Source organism: Empidonax traillii, unplaced genomic scaffold, assembly GCF_003031625.1.
Source record: "Empidonax traillii isolate 1590-97213 ecotype Southwest subspecies unplaced genomic scaffold, ASM303162v1 scaffold140:size1466565, whole genome shotgun sequence".
NCBI classification, from domain to species: Eukaryota; Metazoa; Chordata; class Aves; order Passeriformes; family Tyrannidae; genus Empidonax; species Empidonax traillii.
The window spans coordinates 877,997-898,770 of NW_020955333.1; the positions used below are offsets into that span (position 1 = coordinate 877,997).

General features: G+C 38.1%; 1 protein-coding gene and 1 non-coding gene across 3 annotated transcripts in view; both read left to right on the plus strand.

Annotated features, from left to right (window-relative positions):
• POLA1 (DNA polymerase alpha 1, catalytic subunit) overlaps positions 1-20,774 on the plus strand; it is a 196,954-nt gene that overhangs the window by 16,880 nt on the left and 159,300 nt on the right. For both annotated transcript variants that reach the window (XM_027884228.1, XM_027884229.1), the window contains exons 13-26: positions 3,625-3,699; positions 4,788-4,926; positions 7,605-7,765; positions 8,977-9,061; positions 9,843-9,904; positions 10,647-10,736; positions 12,096-12,212; positions 12,952-13,127; positions 13,535-13,664; positions 14,010-14,129; positions 15,208-15,304; positions 15,791-15,915; positions 17,665-17,814; positions 18,044-18,166. In XM_027884228.1, coding sequence (XP_027740029.1) covers positions 3,625-3,699; positions 4,788-4,926; positions 7,605-7,765; positions 8,977-9,061; positions 9,843-9,904; positions 10,647-10,736; positions 12,096-12,212; positions 12,952-13,127; positions 13,535-13,664; positions 14,010-14,129; positions 15,208-15,304; positions 15,791-15,915; positions 17,665-17,814; positions 18,044-18,166 — 1,650 coding nt within the window. The remainder of the gene's footprint in view (positions 1-3,624; positions 3,700-4,787; positions 4,927-7,604; positions 7,766-8,976; positions 9,062-9,842; positions 9,905-10,646; positions 10,737-12,095; positions 12,213-12,951; positions 13,128-13,534; positions 13,665-14,009; positions 14,130-15,207; positions 15,305-15,790; positions 15,916-17,664; positions 17,815-18,043; positions 18,167-20,774) is intronic.
• LOC114057664 lies at positions 15,505-15,635 on the plus strand. The gene has a single exon (XR_003571276.1).

Below are 20,774 nucleotides of genomic sequence, written 5' to 3' on the forward strand. Positions count from 1 at the left end.
CACCCGACTTTGTCCCTGTGAACAGATACACTTGAGCCATATCATTTCCTCCTGCACCTGCTGCTAATTGTGGCTTCAATGGGTTGCACTGCTGCCAAGTTAGCAAGTCTTCACAAATCAATTTGAAAGCAGCCTTACTCCACTTAGGAACTTAGCAGCTAATCACTGCTGCTCATTTCTGCTCTCTGAAGGGCCACTTGAAGGGCAGATTACTCCGCAGCAAAGCATTCATTCGCTGCAGTTATGACCAGACGCTGGTGTAATTGAGCTGAGCTCTGTGGAATAACGCAGATGAATCATTGCAGCAGACTATTTTTATACTGTGTTCAGCTTGCGTTTGCAACAAGAACTTGTTTGAAGCTGGAGAGTATTTTTTATTTTTTTTTAATTAAAAAGAGAGGAGGGGGCACCAGCGGTATGTGCTAAAAGCTGTGCATTGCCATCTAGTATGTTGCAGCTCTGATCTGCTCTTTGTGTGGGATGCTGCTTTGGCTCAACAGTTCGGATCTGCGTTTCCATGCTAATCTGCCGTGCTGATCTGGCTTCACAGTGGTGCTCTCCTACCAAGTTATGTTACACTTCTGCTTCCATGTAACTGTCGATGCCATAGTAGTTTCTGGATTTGCCTGCTTCCTATTTATAGCTCCCCTACCGAGGCTTTGCAGCCTTACAACCAAAGTAGTACTTGAGGCAACAAGCTTAACTGCTGGTTGTAGTGCCCCGAGGGAGCTGGTGCTGATGCGATTAATTTAAGGAAAAAAAACCCCAACCATCCAACCCCAAACACAAATAACTTCAAGTTCACCTAACTCCGCACGTGTTTTGTTAATTTGTAAATTTTATTCCCATTTGTAGTGATTTTGTTTTTTCTCATTAAATTTTCTCTAGTGGTATATTATGCTGAATCTTGTGTATAAAGTGCTGAACGTAATACATTGTCCAGTGAAAAATGTGATTTTTAATTTAAGGTGCCTCTAGAAATTCTTGTGAAGTAATGTGCTAGCATAGTTATGGCATAACATAATAACAATAATATGTAACAGCGATGCAGATGGTTTGTAAATTACTACAGGGCAGAGCATACCTATTACAGGGTAGGGCATGGCATTTCAGCAGGTGCTATAGCAGTGTTGCACAGGGTACTATAATTATTTGAAAAATTAAGGTAGTTATTCTTAGAAACTGACAAGCTGTGTGTGTTGTGGAAAATCATTATTGTTCTTGAAGAAAGCAGAAGTGATGCTTAACTTTCAGTAAAGTTGTGCTGAACTGCTTTAATGGTCTTTGTTGGAGTTGTGTAAACAAACTTGACTACTTTCTAGTAAAACCCAAGTCTCTGAAAATGAAAAATACAATAGTGTCATAGAAATGATTCTGCTCCAAACATGTAATAAATTAAACAGCTGGCAGATGGTTGGGAAATCATCTCTCTTGGGTTCCTCTCTGAAGTGCTGGTACACTAAAGCATGCAGTGTAAAAGAGGAGCTGTGTAGAGTTAAAGGGGTACAATCTGATTTGGGATCACAGACGTGGTGGGATAGGATGTGATTACGACAGGCTGGGATGGCAAGGAGTGGGGAGTCCCTTTTGTATGTCAGAGCAATGGGAATGCATGGAGCCCTGCCTGAAGGAGAGCAAAGAGCTGGTCAGGATTAGAGGATGGATTAATGGAGGTGACCTTGTGGTGAAGAAGGGAAAGCCAAAGCGCCCCTGGAGTTGAATCTTGTGAGGGAGACAAAGAGCAGCAGGAAAGGCTTCTGTAGGTACAGGCAGACTAGGAAAGAAGTGCTGCTGAAAGGGATGGGAAATGTGGTAACATGTCATGGAAAAGGCCAAGATACTCAATGTCTTCTTCACCTTGGTCTTTACTGCTAAGCCCAGCCTTTAGCAATCCCTTACTCCAAGACACCAGAAGGAAAACCTGAAGCAAAGGCTTGTCCTCAGTGAAGGAGAATCAGGTTAGGGCACACTTAAACAAATTGGACAGATAAAGGCGCATGGGACCTGGTGGGATCCACCCACGAGTGTGGAGAGAGCTAACCAATGTCACAAGGTGCTTGGGAGTGTTCAGTGTGGATTTACAGAGGGGAAATCATGCTTCACCAAGCTCATAGCCTTCTGTGAAGAGATGGACTGGCTTGGTGGACAAGAGGAGAGAAGTGACTGTTGTTTATCTTGACATTAGTAATAGTTTCAGTGCTGTCTGCAATAGCATCCTCATGGACAAACTGGTGTTGTGTGGGATGGGTAAGAGGACAGTGAGATGGACTGAAAACTGTCTGCGCTGTGGGCTCGAAGTGTTAGGATAGGATGCACAAAGTCCAGGTGGAGACCAGTCCCTGGTGGTGCACCCCAAGGGTTGATACTGCTTGGTGTCTGTGTTAATGATTTGGATGATGGCAGAGCACACACTCAACAAGTCTGCAGACAGTGCAAAACCAGGAGAAGTAGTTGATACACCGTATGAATGTGCTGTCATTCAAAAGAACTTCGACAGGCTGTTAGACATTCCTGATATACAGGAACCACATCGAGTTCCAAAAAGGGAAAAAGTCCTGTACCAGGACTGGAAAAACCTCAGGCACCAGTAGATGTTGGTGGCTGACTGGCTGGAAGGCATCTTTGGGGTGAAGGACGTGTTGATCTTGCTAGACGTGAGGTTGGACAAGAGCCAGCAATGCACCCTTGCAGCAGAGATGGCCTTGGGCACTCAGGGCTGTGTGAGGCAGTGCCAGCAAGTGTCAGGATTTGGTCCTTTCCCCTTTTGCTGCCCTGGTGAGCACTTGAAATGCTGTGTTCAGCTGAGCTCCCCACTGTGAGAAATGCGTGCACTTAGGGGAGCAAGTCCAGAATAGGACCACAAAGATATTTACAGGGCCTGGAGCATCTGTTACATGAGGAGACGCTGAGAGACCTGGGACTGCTCAGCCTGGAGAAGAGAAGGTTCAGGGTGAGGGATTGGTGGTGCAAATATTATCATTGTTTATAAACATTTGATGGGCATAAGTAAAGATGACTCTGGAAGACAGGATAAAAGCAGTAGGTACCATTTGAAACACACACAGTTTATGAGAACATAGACCACTGCTTCACTGTAAGGGAGATCAAACGTTGGCACAGGTTGCCCAGAGAGCTGAGGAGTCTCCATCCTTGGGGATACTCAAAAGCTGGCACGAGAGAGCCCTGAGCAACCTCTGTAATTGACCCAGCTCTGAGCAGGTGGCTGGACTAGACAATCCCTGGAGATCCCTTGCTATCTCAGGCATTTCATGATTTTGTGGAGGTCTGCACCCACCAATTCTCATGAGTGTGTCTGAAACCTGTGAATTTAAAGAACGTTCCTGTCTCCTTAACCACCACTGTGTTTTGTAGTGGCTAGTATACTTGCAAGTCAATTCTGTAGAAACTCTTCATGGTAAAAAAACATACAGAGATTTAAATACAGGAACTAAAACGTTCTTAGTATCCTCAGCTGGTTATAATGAGTTGCAGAATTTGAAATAAAAGATCAAGGCCATGATATTTGAAATGTATGTTTTGGCTGGCCTTTATTTCTTTAGCTTTCCCTTGGGCCAGAATGACTATTCAGTTGGGAGATACTGAAAATATCTTTGTTTTATATAGAAAGTGGAAAAATACTACGCTTTTGAGATTCCGGATGTACCAGCAAAATCTGAATACTTAGAAGTTAAATATTCGGTGAGTATAATTAATCTGACAAAATACCATTACTTGCTTTCTTATTTAATTAAGAATGTTATAGTTTTACTAAATAAAGGATTTGATCTTTAGTAGCTAGTGGGTGTACCTCTTTTACAGTGTGCTTTTAGTTGCTTGTTATCTTGTAATAACAACAACAAGAACAAAAAAAGAGGTTAATACCTAAACTTGTGACCTTTTTTTTGTTATTCTTTATATGTTGGTTAGTCCTTAAGAAAACAGTTGATTACCAGGTTACCTATAACATGGTGATTTGTTAGCATTCACTCTAGTTATGTAAATGAAACATGAGGGAAAATTTTTTTTCCTACAACTACTGCATTTCTTCCAACTTCTCCCTGAATTATAATTTGCTTATTGATTTTTCTACAATCTATATTCCCAATTTTTTCCTACTTTATTTTTTGTCACCTATTGATGTCTGTAGTATAGCCAGTAATTCTACTTGCTTGAAAATAGCAGCTGGGTGAGAAGGATTTTTGTGAAGACCTGTAAAAGTGAGAAGTAAAGATGAGAACATCAGTAGCTATTCTTTGTTAGCAAAAATTTGTTTTCAAACATAAGAGATTCAGTAGTCTTGAACCTGTCGGGTTAGTTTCTGGGAAAATACCTTTTAAAATCATTTTTTGTGCGGATTTTAGGTGCAAAAGCAGCATCCCATAGAGATTTGCTAGCTGTCTCAAATTCTTCTTTAGCTGTGCAGGAACACTTTAACCAGTCATTCTGTGTCAGACAAGATTAAAGCTGTAACTGTTTAATTAGGTTGACAATGTGAGCAGTTTCTGTATTAAAATGGTCATTGAACATTACTGTAGAGTTGGCTGATGTATCCAGTATGGATAAAGAACTTTAGTGTGTTTTTTCATTACTGTCCTGATTTTTAAGTTGAGCCTATGTGTAACTTCTTCAGTTACTGTCAGGGATTACAGGCTACAGCTTTGCTTGGGGGAAATGCCAGTGGTTTCGAGTATTCTGTAGTTTTTTGTTAAGGTCTGACCAAATAGGGTGTGTCAACCTTGAAGACTTCTGTGGGGTGAAATGACTCACTGCTCTCTGTTACCTGTTAGGCTGAACACCCTCGGCTTCCCCAAGATCTGAAAGGGCAAACATTTTCACACGTGTTTGGAACGAACACCTCTAGCCTGGAACTCCTCTTGATGAGTCAGAAGATCAAAGGACCGTGCTGGCTGGAAATAAAAAATCCACGTATGGTGGTTTGTGTGTGAAATACCTGGTTGCTGGAAAACACATATAATTGTAGATTGGGAGGAGGAGGAAGAAATTTAAATTTTACCGATGAGTTATCATTTTGTACATTAACCTTGCATTTTAGTGGTTTAATTTTTATTATGTAGTACAAATTGGAACTTATTCTTCCTTTTGTTGAGTGACAACTATCCACATAAATTTGTGCACTGTACAGATGAGATTGTAACTTTGAATGGTAGTGAAAGGGATCTATGCAGTGCCTGGCAGCTGTTCTTTGGTGCATAGCTAGTGCCATGTATCCTAAGCTAAACTTAGTTGGCTAGGGAATTATTTATCTTTCTACTCTTGATAACTTAAGATTCAGAGGGAGTTTTCTGCAGATGTATCTTTTTAAGAACAAACTGCTACTGGATGGCTTTCTTCTTTGTGTCTTAGAGTGGTTTGTTTTTTTCTGACATTTGGAAGAGTTTGTGGTGGGGACCTCTTTCAGTTTTAAATCCTTTCTGCGTCATGAGTGGCATGCACCACTTACAGGTGATTATGCCACTTCATTTTGGCTTGGTTACAGCCCTTTATTCAATGTGTGTTGCATGTTCCCAAGAACATAGGGACATTTATCATACTGGACAAAAGCTACATCTATTACTGCAATCTCCTTGGGGCACTTCCAGTGCAGAACTGACCATATGAACACTGACACCAGGAGGATTCTCCTCTTCTGCAGCTTGCTCAGTCACTGACAAAGCTGGTACCACTAAGGATTTGGAGCTGGAATAGAGAAGACAAATCCCTGACTGCCAAAAGAAGGATTAGCTGTGATGTGTTTTCCACCCAACACTGGCAAGCATCAGTGTACTTTCTGGTACTTATTTTAAAGGCCTAAGGGTGGTTTTTCATCTGCACTCTTTCCCAAAGAGCTGCCTTTGTATTTCTTTGTCCTTTTCCTTCTTCTTCGCATGAGAAGAGTCCAGAGCTGTTTTGTTCCTCATATCCAGTATGCCAAAAGTTAGGGAAATGATAACCAATGGTTTAGCCAATATTCACTTTTAATTAGTGCTGATGTCTCTTATCTCCCCTTAGAACTACCTTGCCTGAGCTTGGATACTGATTTCATATCAGAGCTAAATGGCAATCTGAGACAGCTCTTCTTTTCCACTCCCACATCTGTATTAGAGCCTTCAGGTTCCAGAGACAGTCTCTATCTTGGCATCAGAATTGCTCATTTCAAAACTATCCTGCCCCCTGTTGAAAACTGACTGTTAAGCTGACTGGTTATATTAATGCAAATTTCTGTTGTCAGTGCACTGGATTTTGTGCCTCAAAGCTGGGTTGTTGGTTTTGTTTGTTGGTTTTGTTTCTTTGTTTTTAAGTTGTTGTGTGGGGTTTTTTTTGAGGGGGTGTCTAGTTCATCATTCTTGCTTTCTTGTGTGGCTTCCCTTACACACTTCCCATACAGGATAAGAAATATACCTGGAAAGTTTAGAATAAGCAAGTCCCAAAGTATTTGAAAAGACTTGCACAACTTTAAAACCTGTCACCAGTATTCATTATGAAGCTGTCTTTGCAGTTGAGTATCAATGCTAGGTGGCACCAGAGCTTTTCTAGAGCAGCAGTCTCCAGTCTTGCACACCACTGTCAGTAAAAATCGAGTGCTACCCCCAATATATAATTATTTATAGGTTGTATACATGTACTAGTGTAATAATATGTTATATATATATATATAACAAACACAAAAATGAGAGAAGGTAAAATATGTGGGTTTCCAGAGAGGGTCAGAGTTTTCAGGGAGTAAGATAAGTAGGTCTAACAACAGCTGACTTCAAAAGAGTAATCTGTTAGAAATACAACCTCTGCTTCTTTCTGCTGTAGTGAGTTATCTCATCAGCATCTTTTGTAAATGATCCCTTTTGTGTTTTAAAGCAAGCAAAGACATACAGAGCAAAAAATTCTCAAATGATAATGGGAGAGAATGTCTTTTTTTGCCCATCTAATTTTTTAGCTCTTGTACTCTTCATATCTGAATAGCTTTCTGTGGTCTCTCTTACATTTTAGGATACTTTACGCTGCCAGGGTAGGATGAACTCTCTTAAAAAATCCCCCATCTCTCTATTTCCATAGTTGTGTTTTGGAAGGACTATATCTAAAACAATTAATTATGTGGTGCATTTCAGTCAGACATAAGTTCTTGTTCTCATTCAATCAAAACTCTTTTGATTAGCACTGTGACTGCCTTTTCTGTAGCATTTGAGAAACTTCTTGAACATTCTTTCATTTCACTTGTATTAATTTAAATTTTTATGAAGCCTCCTCCCTTCAAATGGATTACAAGATTAGATGCTAAGAAGTGATGTGTTAATTTATGTGGAGTTATGCTCACTTGGCTTATACCTTTCTCTACTATGACTCTCTGAAGCTACCTGAAGTATTTTTTGCATTATGCATCTTCCTGACCTCGACCCAAATATTCCCTCTCTTATTTATGGTTGAAGAGCTCATGCTGACAGGGGAATCAGGGCCCAGAGAGTTACCAAAAATTAAGCAAGATTAGTGTGGGTCTTGGACTATCCACAAGGGCAAAACACTGAAAGGATCTGCTCTGTGCAGCAATGCCGTTAGAGAATCCTTCTGTGTGGTTCCCAGAAGAATGAAGGTGGCTTGTGTTGTTTCTTCAGAGCCTTCAAATCAGTCAGTCACCTGGTGTAAAGTGGAGGCTGTGGCCACGAAGCCTGGCTTGGTCAGTGTGGCTAAAGATCTTTCTCTTCCTCCTCCTCCTCTGGTGGTCATGTCCTTCAGCATGAAAACCGCTCAGAACCCAAAGACTCATCAGAATGAGGTAAGTAATCTACTCTCACTTTGGTTTGGCTTGGTTTTGTTCTTCAGTGTACACTAAAAAGTCTTATAAGGCTTGGAAGAGCCTCACCTGATAAAACACATTTAAATATGTTTACTGTTGAATAAAGTTTCTCTGCTCTGGGCTTTTCAAAGAAATTTCTACTGTGGTGTCACCAGCATGAGAACTATGGGTTAGGGGGCCTGTTTGGTGAGAATATTTACTGTGACAGTGGATGCTATATATGTTTTCAAGCCTTCTGTTTTGTCTGATGTGCCTCTTAGTTATAAGACTGTCTCAGAACACCTATTCATGGATTTTTAAAAAAATTATTTATTTATTTAGGTAGAGTTAATCATAGGCTCTAGGTAAAATGACTAGGCTTTTCTACGGATAAAACTCATTTTTAAATGAGAATTTGGTCTCGATCTTACAGGACCTACCATTCTGCTATGAGATCTCTTCTCAGAAAGGAGGAGAGATGTGGGTGGCCACTCTCAGTTGTGGATTACAGACCCAAATGCGTACTAAGGCACATTTTTCTCCTTTTTTTTTTTTTTTTTTTTTTTTTTTTTTTTTTTTTTTTTTTTTTTTTTTTTTTTTTTTTTTTTTTTTTTTTTTTTTTTTTTTTTTTTTTTAATATAACAAGACATACACAAGGCACCAACAGGACTCTACTTACCAATATACTTTTAAAGCCTATCTGCTTTGTCTTCTCTTGGGTTTTCCTCACCATTGTCTGGGGAGCCAGGACATCCTACCAGCAAGCAGAAACATCAATAAAGCTAATGACTTCCAAATGCTAAATCCTCTTGGCTTCTTGGCAATGTTGACTGCTTGCTTAGGGGCAGCTCTTCCTGAGGAAAGGCTTCTCTGCCCTGCTCACACCTCCCCTGCACTCCATAGGGAATCTGTTAAATTGTGGTATCTGTTCAGATTCTGAGCAAAAATTGATAAAAGAAGTTTTCCAAAATGAATTATTTTGCATCTGAAATTTTTAAGATAATAATTTAGGAGGAAATTCTGCTTTATTTTCCTTGAGATCAATTGATAACTTTTCTTCTTTTTAAGTGTTTGTAGTTGGAATTAATTAAAAAAAATCTGTTGTGGAAACAGGAGAAAAGAGATGAGGAAACATGAAAAAGGGAGGAAGAAATTAATATTGATAGTAGTCTTGTTTATAAAGTTGTATGTTCTGTATCTTCTTTGTATAGGTTGTAGCTCTTGCAGCTCTGGTTCATCAGAAATTTCCTTTGGATAAGGCTGCACCTCAGCCTCCTTTTCAGACACACTTCTGTGGTATGTACTTGGAACAGTTTATGAGTAAAAAAATAATTAATTCTGAGGTGGGTTTTTTTTGTGTGTGTGTTTTGGTTTTTTGGTTGGTGGAGTAGGGGTTTATTTATTTATTTAGGTTTAATTTTTACTACATTCTGTCACTCCAGCAATAGTGGATTAGAGCAGGTAAGTTAAGTTTCAACTCCCAGGCAGGCTTTTCTCCCCATTTAATTTCACTGTTTACTGACTTGTTATCCAAGGCTTAATTGAAAAAAATTTTAGTTTGAGATGATGCAAAGTAACCCTACTCTATACAGTTTCCTCTAATTTTTGTTGGTATGTCTTTTTATTTTCCCCACACATTTATTTAGACCACTTATTTACTGTCACTTATTTTTCAGTGTAGTTCTTCTGAACAGAATTAAAAAATTAAAACATGTCACAATTATGTATAAACAAATTTTCTTAGGAAAATAAAAATCTTACAGCGGTGTCATTATAGTAATATCAGCTAAACCTTGAGATTCACTGCTTGGAAGTGATGAAGTGCTGAATGCTCATGAGAGGAAGTTCTTCAGGAGCTGTGGACCAGAGTTATAATTTCCATTGATAGCCTTAAATATGGATGATTAGATGGTTTAATGCTTTACTAATTACTTGGTTATCTGAAGACAGGTATTCATATAAAGCTTTTTAGATTTAGAGGTCAGTTTTTCCTGGTTCCCTTTGTTGTGAATGGATGCTTACTGGGAGGGTACAATGAACAACTTCTTTGTAAGAACAAGTATCACTTCTTTTGCAGCTGTTTCCAAACCGAACGATTGCATTTTTCCTTATGACTTCAAAGAAGCTATTAAAAGAAAGGTAATTTCATTTTTTTTAGCCTTCTGATTGCAGTACCTTATAGAATATGAACTTGATGTGCTTTTGGCAAGTTGTGAAGAGTATTCAGAGGAATGGCATGATTATTTTATTAGTTTTCTACTCTGCAAACCTAAATCCAGGTATTTATTCTGTTTTGCTTGTATAAACAGTTGTGTGCTCTGTGTGATTCAGTATTGCTGCTAATTGTGCTCTTAAAATAGGTGGGGTGTTAGACAGGAGAGTTGGAAAGGTTTTGCAAAGAGGCTACAATTGTAATTCATTTTCATTATACCTGACTTTGTATTCATAGTAAACTGGGAGAATTTATTTCGTCTTTTCCTGGAGAGTAAAATCTGTAAAGATTTAGAAGGCATGCTTTCTAAAGGGCAGTGGAAGAGCTGACAGAATAATAAAGTTAGCTATTTTTGTTTTGCCTCCATTTCTGTGTGATCTTAAGCCTGTGAGTGAAGGATGCATATAGAGCATTTTCCTGGTGTGTTTGATTCTTAGGAGGCTCTTAAAATATCACTAGACACCTGCATACAAAAGTAGAATGGAAGAAAGCCTCTGAGAAAAGCTTTCTATGTCTATGGGAGTGAGAAAAAATAATCCTTGAATTATAGAATGAAAGGGAGAGCTCTGTGGTGCTTTATTATTGTCTTGCAACTAGCAGGGGAGAGGAGATGTTTCCATTTTAAACTTATTGGGTCATTGAAATCAGGTGCTCTCTTGCTCCTTTTAGAATGCTAAAATAGAAATTGCTGCAACAGAGAGAACACTGCTGGGATTTTTCCTGGCGAAGATTCACAAAATTGACCCAGATGTTGTTGTGGTGAGTAGTTCTGAGACTTTGAGAGTTAAATTAAAGCATATTGTCAGTTGGTCACCTTTGTTCTTTTCCTTTTTTCCCCTTATAGGTTTTTTTAATGTTTGTCTTAGACTGCCTTATGAATTGAGTTTGCTTATAAGACGGCAGGCATATTTTGATACAAAGATGATACAGAATTTTCCCTGACAGCATTTTATACATCCTATTATTTCCTGTAATAGCTAAAATAGGCAGTATTTCCACAATACCTGAAAAAAGTATTTTTTCTTTACTCAGAAAGACAAAACACAAAAAAACCCGCTGATTTTCTAAAAAAAAAATGGCAACTTCTGGTATACTTAAGAGTCTTTTTCAGTTCAGATACTCATATCATTTATGTTACCATTTAGATTGTGTTTATGCTGTAAATCAAAATGATAATCTGTACAAATCTGAGGGGATCTGAGCAAAGTTTTTTAATTAGCATTCTTATGTTTTCTACCGTGTAGCTGAGGATTTATTACAATTACTCATTTTCTCTTTTAGTTATCTTTAATTATTGTACAGTCCTGAGTTTCATTTAGTAAAGTTTTGAAGCCAATTTGAAGTTGGTTATAAATCTGAGTTTGGTTGCACACAACTTCTTATTCTTCTGTAGGTAAATACGAATGATTTAGTGGTGGGAATATGATGAAATGGGCAGTCAGATTGCTGATGTTTTCAGCTCACTGCAGCGAGTATCCAGTATTTGCCCTGTGACCTAAGCTTCCTGGTGGTTATGGGAAGGAATCTGGGGCAACACTGCAGTCAGTGGTTTAAAATTGAGGATGCCAATAGTAGGGGTCTGAGATATCTCCTATCCTGAAAACAGCAGAGCTGTGTTATTGCAGTTTAATTAATGCTGTTGAAATGCTGCTGCTCGTTTTAAGGAGTTGCTTTTATAGCACAATCTTGCACTACACAGATTTAACAGCTATGCCCATTGTAGTGTCAAAGGAAAAGATTACATTATTTTGATGTTACTATTGCGTCTTCCATGGATGGAGACAAAAGGAATTACTCTTAGCTTAAGTTTATACTCTCTGTGGAAGAATGTTGTGGGTTTTTTCTAGAAACATTTAAATCCTGATGTCTGCTCTCAAAGCATAAAGCTATGAGCCAGTTATAGAGCCGATTTTGGTATTCTGCTGAACAGCATTGTTAGTGTTAAGACTAATGAGTACTGTTGATGAATGTTCTCTTAGAAAGTGCTTTCTGCGAGAGAGATAATGCCATCAATTAGTTGGAAAAAACCACAAAGGGCAAAGGAATACTGAGTGTGTGGAAGTAAGTCTTTCAATTTGCATTTGTTGTAACCTTTTTTGTTATTTTTTCTGCTTCAAGGGTCATAATATTTATGGATTTGATCTGGAAGTGCTGCTTCAAAGAATTAATTTGTGCAAAGTCCCTCACTGGTCCAAGATAGGTCGACTGAGGAGGTCTAATATGCCAAAGCTTGGGGTAATAAGATTGCTTAAGTCTTTTAAGCCCCTTTATGTTGTGTGTGATTAAAAATGAATTTTTCTGAGAAATTGTAAATGTGACACTGACGTATTTTGACTGTTGGTCATGCTGAATTTCGTGTGTCCCAGATCAGAAATTGAGTGTTTATATGACTTTTTATTACAGTAATAGGCTAAACTGATTTTCAAGTTAGGCTAATTTAGTTTACTTATCTCAGCTAGATGATGGTAATGACAGATTAATTGCAATAGTCTTTACTGTAACAGTCTTTGTCTGCTGTAACTGTAAAATGAGAAAATGCAATTTGGATTGATGGGTGAATCATCCCATAGAGAGCTGCTAAGTTAATTCTGTAGTTCTTAATATGTATTTGTTCAGAGGACAATGTGTAAGGCTTGGAATACTGAAGTGCTGAATGTGTCTGTGTTCTTGTGTGTTCCTGTCATTCCTTGAGGCCAAGATGGTGAAATCTAACTAGTAATGAGAGTTAAGTATCTATTTCTAAACATCTAAATATCCACATACATATAATCCAAGACCATGGATTCCTTTAGGGCATCATTGTAAGTCTTGAGCATTAGTCATATTTAGTAGAACATTAGAGTATTTAGTGACCAACTGACTTGACTGAGCCCTGTAAACATATATTGTGGCTAGATGGTTTTTTTGCTATTTGTCATGGGTTTGTACCTTTAATTTTATTTGGGTTTTTCTCTCCTTGTGTGATGTGGTTAAGGGTCGAGGAGGGTTTGCTGAAAGGAGTGCTGCCTGCGGTCGAATGATCTGTGATGTAGAAATTTCTGCCAAAGAATTAATTCGTTGCAAAAGTTACCATTTGTCTGAACTGGTCCATCAGATTTTGAAAACAGAGAGGGTAGCAATTCTACCTGAGGAAATTCGAAATATGTACAGGTATGTTGCTGATTGGGGTTTTTAATCCTTCACTGGAAAGTAGCAGATCTGGTTCCCTGGTGTAAAATTTTATGCTTGCTTACTTCATTTGTCATGTAGATGCTGACTTAGCATACTCTATTGGAAAAGTTAAATGTTATTGTAACATTATGTGTTAGTGTTTCAAGCTACTTCTATGTGGTGGCTTATTGTGTGTGAAGCAAATTGATTTGTGAGACCATTAGCAGAGATACACTGATAGGTTATGCAAGCTTGTGTTTGGGGATTGTTTTTCAATTACAAGAGCTTGCTGTATAATTGAACACTGGTGTGCTACAGATACCACGTGTTCTGTACAGCATATAGGTCTAAACTGCTACAAAGGAGGTTGATTTTACTTTGCTAGGCCTTGCTCCTTCTTTTCCCAGTGATTCTCATCGCTTACTGTTCATGCTGGAAAACACCTGGATAGATGCCAAGTTCATTCTCCAGATCATGTGTGAGCTGAATGTTCTGCCACTGGCTCTTCAGATAACAAATATCTCTGGGAATGTCATGGTACATTTTCATGATTTTCTACCCTTCTCCCTTCCCCCCCACCCCAAACAGTTCCATGTTTTCTGTGTTTAATTTGGTAGGCTTAATTTCTAAACACTAGTTGAGAATATACGATGCTATAAATTTTTTGCTGTGACAAGTGGGAGAGTTCAGTGTTCTAATCAGGTAATAATAACGTAAAACTTTCTTGAAAATAATCACATTTCAGATTTGTGCATGGTGGTGATGCAGAATAATAGTAATGCTGAGTGAACTTACATAGTTCAAGGACATTGCCTAGTCTGCTTTACTATGTCAGCGTTTTCTCTGCTTTACTTGGAGTTCTTTTTTCGCCCCTCTCTTTAGTCGAGGACAATGATGGGCGGACGATCTGAACGTAATGAGTTCCTGCTGCTTCATGCATTCCATGAAAAGGACTACATAGTGCCCGACAAACAGGTTTTCAAAAAGCCTCTGCAGAAGCTGGTGGGTCCAGTTTTTTTCTCCTTCCAAGGATTTTTATTAAAAAATTAAAAAACGTTCTTCTGTCTTTTCTGTATTACTGTTCTGTGAGAGCACAAAGAACCTCAAACATATGTTAGATATAACTTACTGTTACAGCATATGCTTAATGAAAATACTTTTTTTTAGTTGACTTGATAATGAGAGTGGGATAGTGTAACAGCTTTTCCATTGTGTCACAGATCTATGGAAACTCAATTGTTGCGTTAGTTTAAAATTGAAATAAGCCATGTACTTGACTGTGTAGGGAAACAGTAAAGAAGATAATCTGTGTTGCTCTGTTGTTTGATGATGAACAGTATTTCAAGTATAATTTGTCATATGGGTAAAATATCCAAAGATGTTAAAAGAAATTCCTTTGAGTATTATCAGTGTAAATAATATTTATAGAAACATCCATTTCTTTTGTTAGTGAACAAATTAAAATTTGAGAAAGTACTTGTAGCACTGTATTTTGCTTCTTAGTTTTAATTTTATGTAAGTTCAACAACAAATTCCAAAGCATTAAGTTCTCTTGATTGTATTGTTTCATCAAAGCGTAGTGACGGAATTTTAAGTGATTTAGAATAGAATTGAACAACTGGGAGAAAAAAATCTTTCTGCAACACAACAACAGAATACTTTTTAGGTCAGTAATAATGTTTTTACTTGTTTTATTAAAGCCCATCCATTCTGTTTCAAAAAACAACATTTTAATTGGGCAGTCATATGATTTCTGGGTCATGAATTAATTTTTTTCCTAGTGTTGACTTTTACAGCCAGCTGGAAAATGCATACTAGTGCCATGTTGCATGATGACAATAACTTAAGACCTTTTATTCTCTTATTAGCCATTTGTTCCTATCACAATTGGTTTGAATCCTATTTTGACATGTAGAAAGCTTTAATAAGGATCACAATGAAAACACTATGTTTTGCATGTATTTTAAAAGGAACTCTGTGCACTGGCTCCCAAATTCATATTTGATTTGCCAAAAATAACTCCTCTAAGATTATAGAAATCTTAGAGACTAGATAATGACTTTTTAAATGCCAAATGTAGGTGGATGAAGATGAGGATCTTGAAGATCAGAATAAATCAAACGTAGGAAAAAAGAAAGCAGCATATGCTGGGGGCTTAGTCTTGGATCCCAAAGTCGGTAAGATGTGACAATTTTCTTTCTTCTATGAAGTTAGAGACAGGCAGATTTTATTAATGCAGGGAGATTGCAATGGGGAATCTATGTATCTTCTGGTAGTTTGGTGTGGTGGTTGGGTGTTTGGGGGAGATATGGTTGCACACAACAGAATTCCCAACATTGAGGAATTAGAACTGTGTATCTGTGTACAGATTTTCTAATGGACACGCAAGTTTTCCTTCAGTTTCTCCTCTCTGTGGGGCAAACTCTACAAGTGTCCTATAGTAACACAGAAGCTATCTGTTCAACTCTGGTGAGTTAACGGGGTTGGATCGTTCCACTTCTGACAGCTTTCTGTAATGCAGCATCTCAACAGCTGCTTTAAGGGATTTAGATTATGGAAATGTGGTACAATGTATTACTGTCACTTAAAGATTAACTGTGGAGTTGTATGGAGTCCTTCGGGTGGCTGAGTAATTACGACTTTTGTTTTAAACTCTGTTTTAGGTTTTTATGACAAGTTTATTTTGCTTCTCGACTTCAACAGCTTGTACCCATCAATTATCCAAGAGTTTAACATCTGCTTTACCACAGTGCAGAGACTGTCATCAGAAGCACAGAAAAGAGCAGAGGTTTGTGTACTTTAACTTGTGGCTTAAGTTGCACTGTCTTAACTTCAGTGTGTTTTCTGTGAATCAGCTCTTTAAGAAACTTCTTTTCCACTGTTAAATATTTTTTGTCCCCTCTTACACATAAAAAGTGATTCTTGTTTAGAGATGCATCGTATTAAGCTTTGGGACTTTTTCAATATTTGATGTCTCTCACCTTCCTTTCTGTAATACTCATACAGAATCTTGCTAAGTTCTCTCCCATCTAATCTTGGTAACCTCATGAAACAAGTTTTTACTTTTCAGCCACATATCCTCCTAGCAGTTTCTGAGCCACTTGACCAGTTTCATCCGAACTTGGTAGAGGCTTCTAAAATTTAGTTGCCACAGAATTCATGCAAACATACCTGAATGAGGGAGATGGAAATCTCATGGTTCTGTCTACAGGAAATAATACGATAGGAGCTCAAGCCTTATTAGACATCACGAAAGTTATATGTGTGATATAATGACTGTGTTAGCTGTGGTACTAGCTTCACAAACATTCATGCTGTTTAATACAGCATTAAACTGTAATAAACACAACCTGAAGTTGTAGTTCCACCGTTTTCTAAAGAGCTGTGTTGGCTCTGGCTTATCCATGGCTGGAGATTCTCATTTCCTTAGCTGTGCTGAAACAGTTGTTGTTGGAGCTGTGTTGTAAACTGAAGCAGTGAGCTGGTCAAGTCTAAAGGTTAAACCTTGAGGCTTTTATTTTTAAGTGATATCAGCTCACAGGTTGGAATTAGTTAGTCCCATAACAACTGAAATCTGTACTGTATCAGAAAGGAGGAGACAAGTATACAGAATTCTGTCAGTAAGTTCCTCCAAGCTCTCTGTGGATCTTCCCTGCTTTCTGAAGTGTGCTTCAAGTTGAAGCAGCTCATTTTGGTTTCTATCACTGTACGATATTTAATCAGGCTTTGGTGTAATTTCTTGTTACAGTTCTTCCCAGACTGCTTTACTAAACTTTCCAACCTCATAATGTCTTTATTGCCCTTCTTTGTACATTTCTGTCTCTTGCATTGTGTTTGATATTTCTTTCCATTTTTGGTGATCAACCATTTCTTCAGTTATGCTAAGAAAAAGAAGAATATGCGCTTTCTGCTAAATTGTTGTTTTGCTATAATCAAAAGTTGCTTGGGGTGGAGTTTTTGTTGTTTTGCTGTGGTGGATTTCTCTTTTATCAGTTTTATCATTCAGAGTATCAGTTCCACAGAGCATGTGCCCCATTTGACAGTTCTGAACATCAAAAGTACTTACGTGATCATAAAAAAGGGGTGGATTTTTTTCAGCAGGGAAAGAATTGCTTCTTTATGTTTTTGTATCTATCTATCTATCTACCTATCTATCTATACCTAAGAGTTAAAGTGTGTGTGTGTATTATTTATCTGGATTTATATATATATATATATATATGTGTGTGTGTGTGTGTGTAAATATATAAAATCACACACACACACTAAAAAAAATCTTCCTGCTACTGGTCCATGGCTCTCTTGGGTTTCTCCCAGACTGAAACAGACTTAGGCCCTGTGCCCCAGCAGTGATGAAGTATTACAGTTAAACACTGCAAAAAACCTCTCATGCTTGTTCTAGACTGTGTTTTGCGTGCTCTGCAGGAATAGAAACAAGCTGTGTGGTTTTGTTTTTTTCCCCCCAAGCTTTTCATTTAACACAGTAAAATCTAATCTTCAAGCAAGAGAATGATAAGTTGTGGTGATCATTTGACAGGTTGAAGAAGAGGAAGAAATTCCAGAGCTTCCGGACCCATCTGTGGAAATGGGAGTTTTGCCTAAAGAAATCAGGAAACTGGTGGAGAGAAGGCGTCAAGTTAAGCAGTTAATGAAACAGCCAGATTTAAATCCTGACCTGTATTTACAGGTGTGTTTTATAGAACTCCTTTGATTTTTCCTCCCGTTCCCTTTAAGTGCCCTGATCAGCCTTGTAGAATAGGGATGATTAGTATTGAGCAGTGATTGTAATGTGCTTTATTTGTAGCCCATCGTTGCTTCAGGCTGTATGAAAAGCTGTGAATGCAATTATGAGCATTAAGTTCTGTCCTCTGATGGCTACGGTTGGATCATTTTTTGCTGGTTGTGTTTCTTTACAGTATGATATCAGACAGAAAGCTTTGAAACTCACTGCTAACAGTATGTATGGCTGCCTGGGATTTTCCTACAGCAGATTCTATGCCAAACCTTTGGCTGCTTTGGTGACGTATAAGGGGAGAGAGGTAAGTCATTAAACAAATTATACACACATGTAAAAAGGCTGGATTTAAGCCACATGCTTTTTTTTTTTCATTGAATAGGAGAATGGTTTTGGTCTTGAAGCTGCTTTTGGTTTCAGAACTGCAAGTTTTTATTTCTTGTACTGTGGAAGTTGGAAAAAAATGAAAGTGGTATCCAGAAAAGAATCAGATTAATATCTCCAGAAGTATGACAGGTTGAAGCTCTAGCTAGAGCCTTCTTTTGAGCTAAACTGTTTAGTTTCAGTGGGCCTAGATATAGTGACAAAAAAAAAAATCAAGGCTGCTTTCACATTTTTCGTGAATTTTCATTCTGCTTAATGGGTTAGTCTTTGATCTAGTGGTGTGCTTCAGCTTTGGGTGAGCTTGACTTTAGCCAGACTGTCCTGTGCCCTGGTATGTGGAACTCCTGAAACCCTAAAGTTTGTGATAGGGCTGATTAATCACAGGGAGGCAATGCTCTATGTATCAGGGCTTGTTTTCAGAAACTGTTTGTTCCCTAAAATGAAGTTTTTCATTAGCCTCAGTTTTTATTTTAAGAGTTGATCTTGACTTTATAGGCAAAACTACTCTTGCTATTGATGAGAGTGGCAGCCCAATGCAGGCCACATCAGTCTGGTCCCAGCAGGAGAAATAATCATTAAAGATCCAAAACATACCACTGATATTATGATGTTATGATAATATCATGATGATGATACCACCATCTTAAAACATTTTTTTTCATATTAGTTCTTTATGGACAAGAATGCCAAGCAGGAGTCTGCAAAGGTGCCAAGAACAGATGTGTCAGGATGGCTGGTCAGCCTTTAGTTGATCATGGAGATGGATGAGGTCACATCTGTGTTGAAAGGCAAATCCTCCCTGTGATGTGAGGGCACAGCAGTTCCTTGCTGTGAACTGACTACCCAATGCACTGAAGGTCCACTTACAGTCCCCAGCTTACTTGCATGGGGGTGTTTTGTTCCTGGTAACACATATTAATTTTAAAAGTCTTCCTATCTAAACAGTTCTCTAAGACATAACCTTACATTTGCTGCCTTCCCAGTCTATGTAACCTGTATGTTTAACCTTACACACATATGACTTAAAAATAATTTCGTGTTTTGATAACTGCAAATGTGTTATGCAGCCACGTGAATTCAAAAGTTAACATTTCCTTTAACGAGTAGTGTCTTTATTGTTGTGAGATTCTGATGTATTTGTCTCTGAGGTTGGCATGCAAAGCAGCTGAGTATCACAGCTTCATATTTTCTAGTGGTATTTTAAAAGTAATGAATATGACTTTTTTGAGGGTTTTTTTTTAATTGATCTCCAGTAGTCATATAGGACACCTGTCACGGACTGGCTATTGTATGAATACTTAAGCTTTTGGCCTCTATTAAGGCTGGGAAATACTTTTTGTTTGCACATACAATTTATTCTCATTTGTTATCAGTTATGAGATGACAGTGCATGAAATTCTGGTGTTCCTGCATTATGTTCCAAAGTGATGGTGAAAGGGGGAAATCCTAAATAAGTGGTACAGGATATGCTAGGGAGCACTTTGAAGCATTCTCTCCTACATGGTTTATTTTTGGTTGGAAAAGATTTCTTACCTCTTGAATTCTGGTGGTTCTAGACCTGGGCTGCCTTGTGCCAAGCCTTTGCACACATTTGAATCTCCAATTTTGTAGTTGCTCTGAGGTTGGGGAAAAACTTAATACTGTGGCTCAATGTTGCCTGAAAGCTTGTTGTAGCCAGTGCAGGTTTGAGGGGCTGCTGGGAGCACAGCAGAGAGGTGCCAGGAAAGAAAGCCTGGGAGTAGGTCCATCTGGCAGCACTAGTGCTGAGCTCAGTGGGACATTGCTGCCTTGGTAGGTCTCCTCTGTGCAGTAGGAACACCTCGTGTAGAGCTAACTAAAATGATCTTTTTTTAGCTCCTCGTTCTGGGATGTAGATTAGTATTCATTAATCTGGGTACTGTGCGTATAGCAAATTTGAACATTTGAAAACTTTTCAGGATGGTCTATAATTTTGTGTTTCTGCAGTAGGATAGGTTCTGGTGAAATACACTGTACATGCTCTGTTCTGAAAACTTACATTATTGGGTAGGTAGTCAGTATACAGGTACAGCTCTTTTAGTTGCTTATTTCTTGATTAGTAGGTTTGGGACACAAAAAATAACACTAGAGGACACACCTTAGTTTTCTGTGTTTTTTTTTTCCTAAGTTGAAATATCTAATCTAGAAAAACATTACTCTAGATTTTTATATTAATCTTCTCCATGATATGTTTCCTCTTACCACTTACTTAACATTTACCTCTTTTATATTAGAATTATCTGGAGGTTTAGGTTCTATATATGAAAAGGTTAACTAAGAAGTAACTATGGAAAATTTATGGTTTAAATTTAAATGGCCTTTTCTGATGATCAGCAGTTAATACCTTTTTTTTTTTTTAATGTTCCAAGGGAGCCTGAGTAAACACAGGTAGCCTTGTAGAAGTCTAAGCAGGAAAAATAGTGTGGGATGAAAACTGAGTTTAATATCTGCACTAACACAATGACAATTCAATTGTAAATCTTTGTGGGCAATACATATTTCATGTTGAA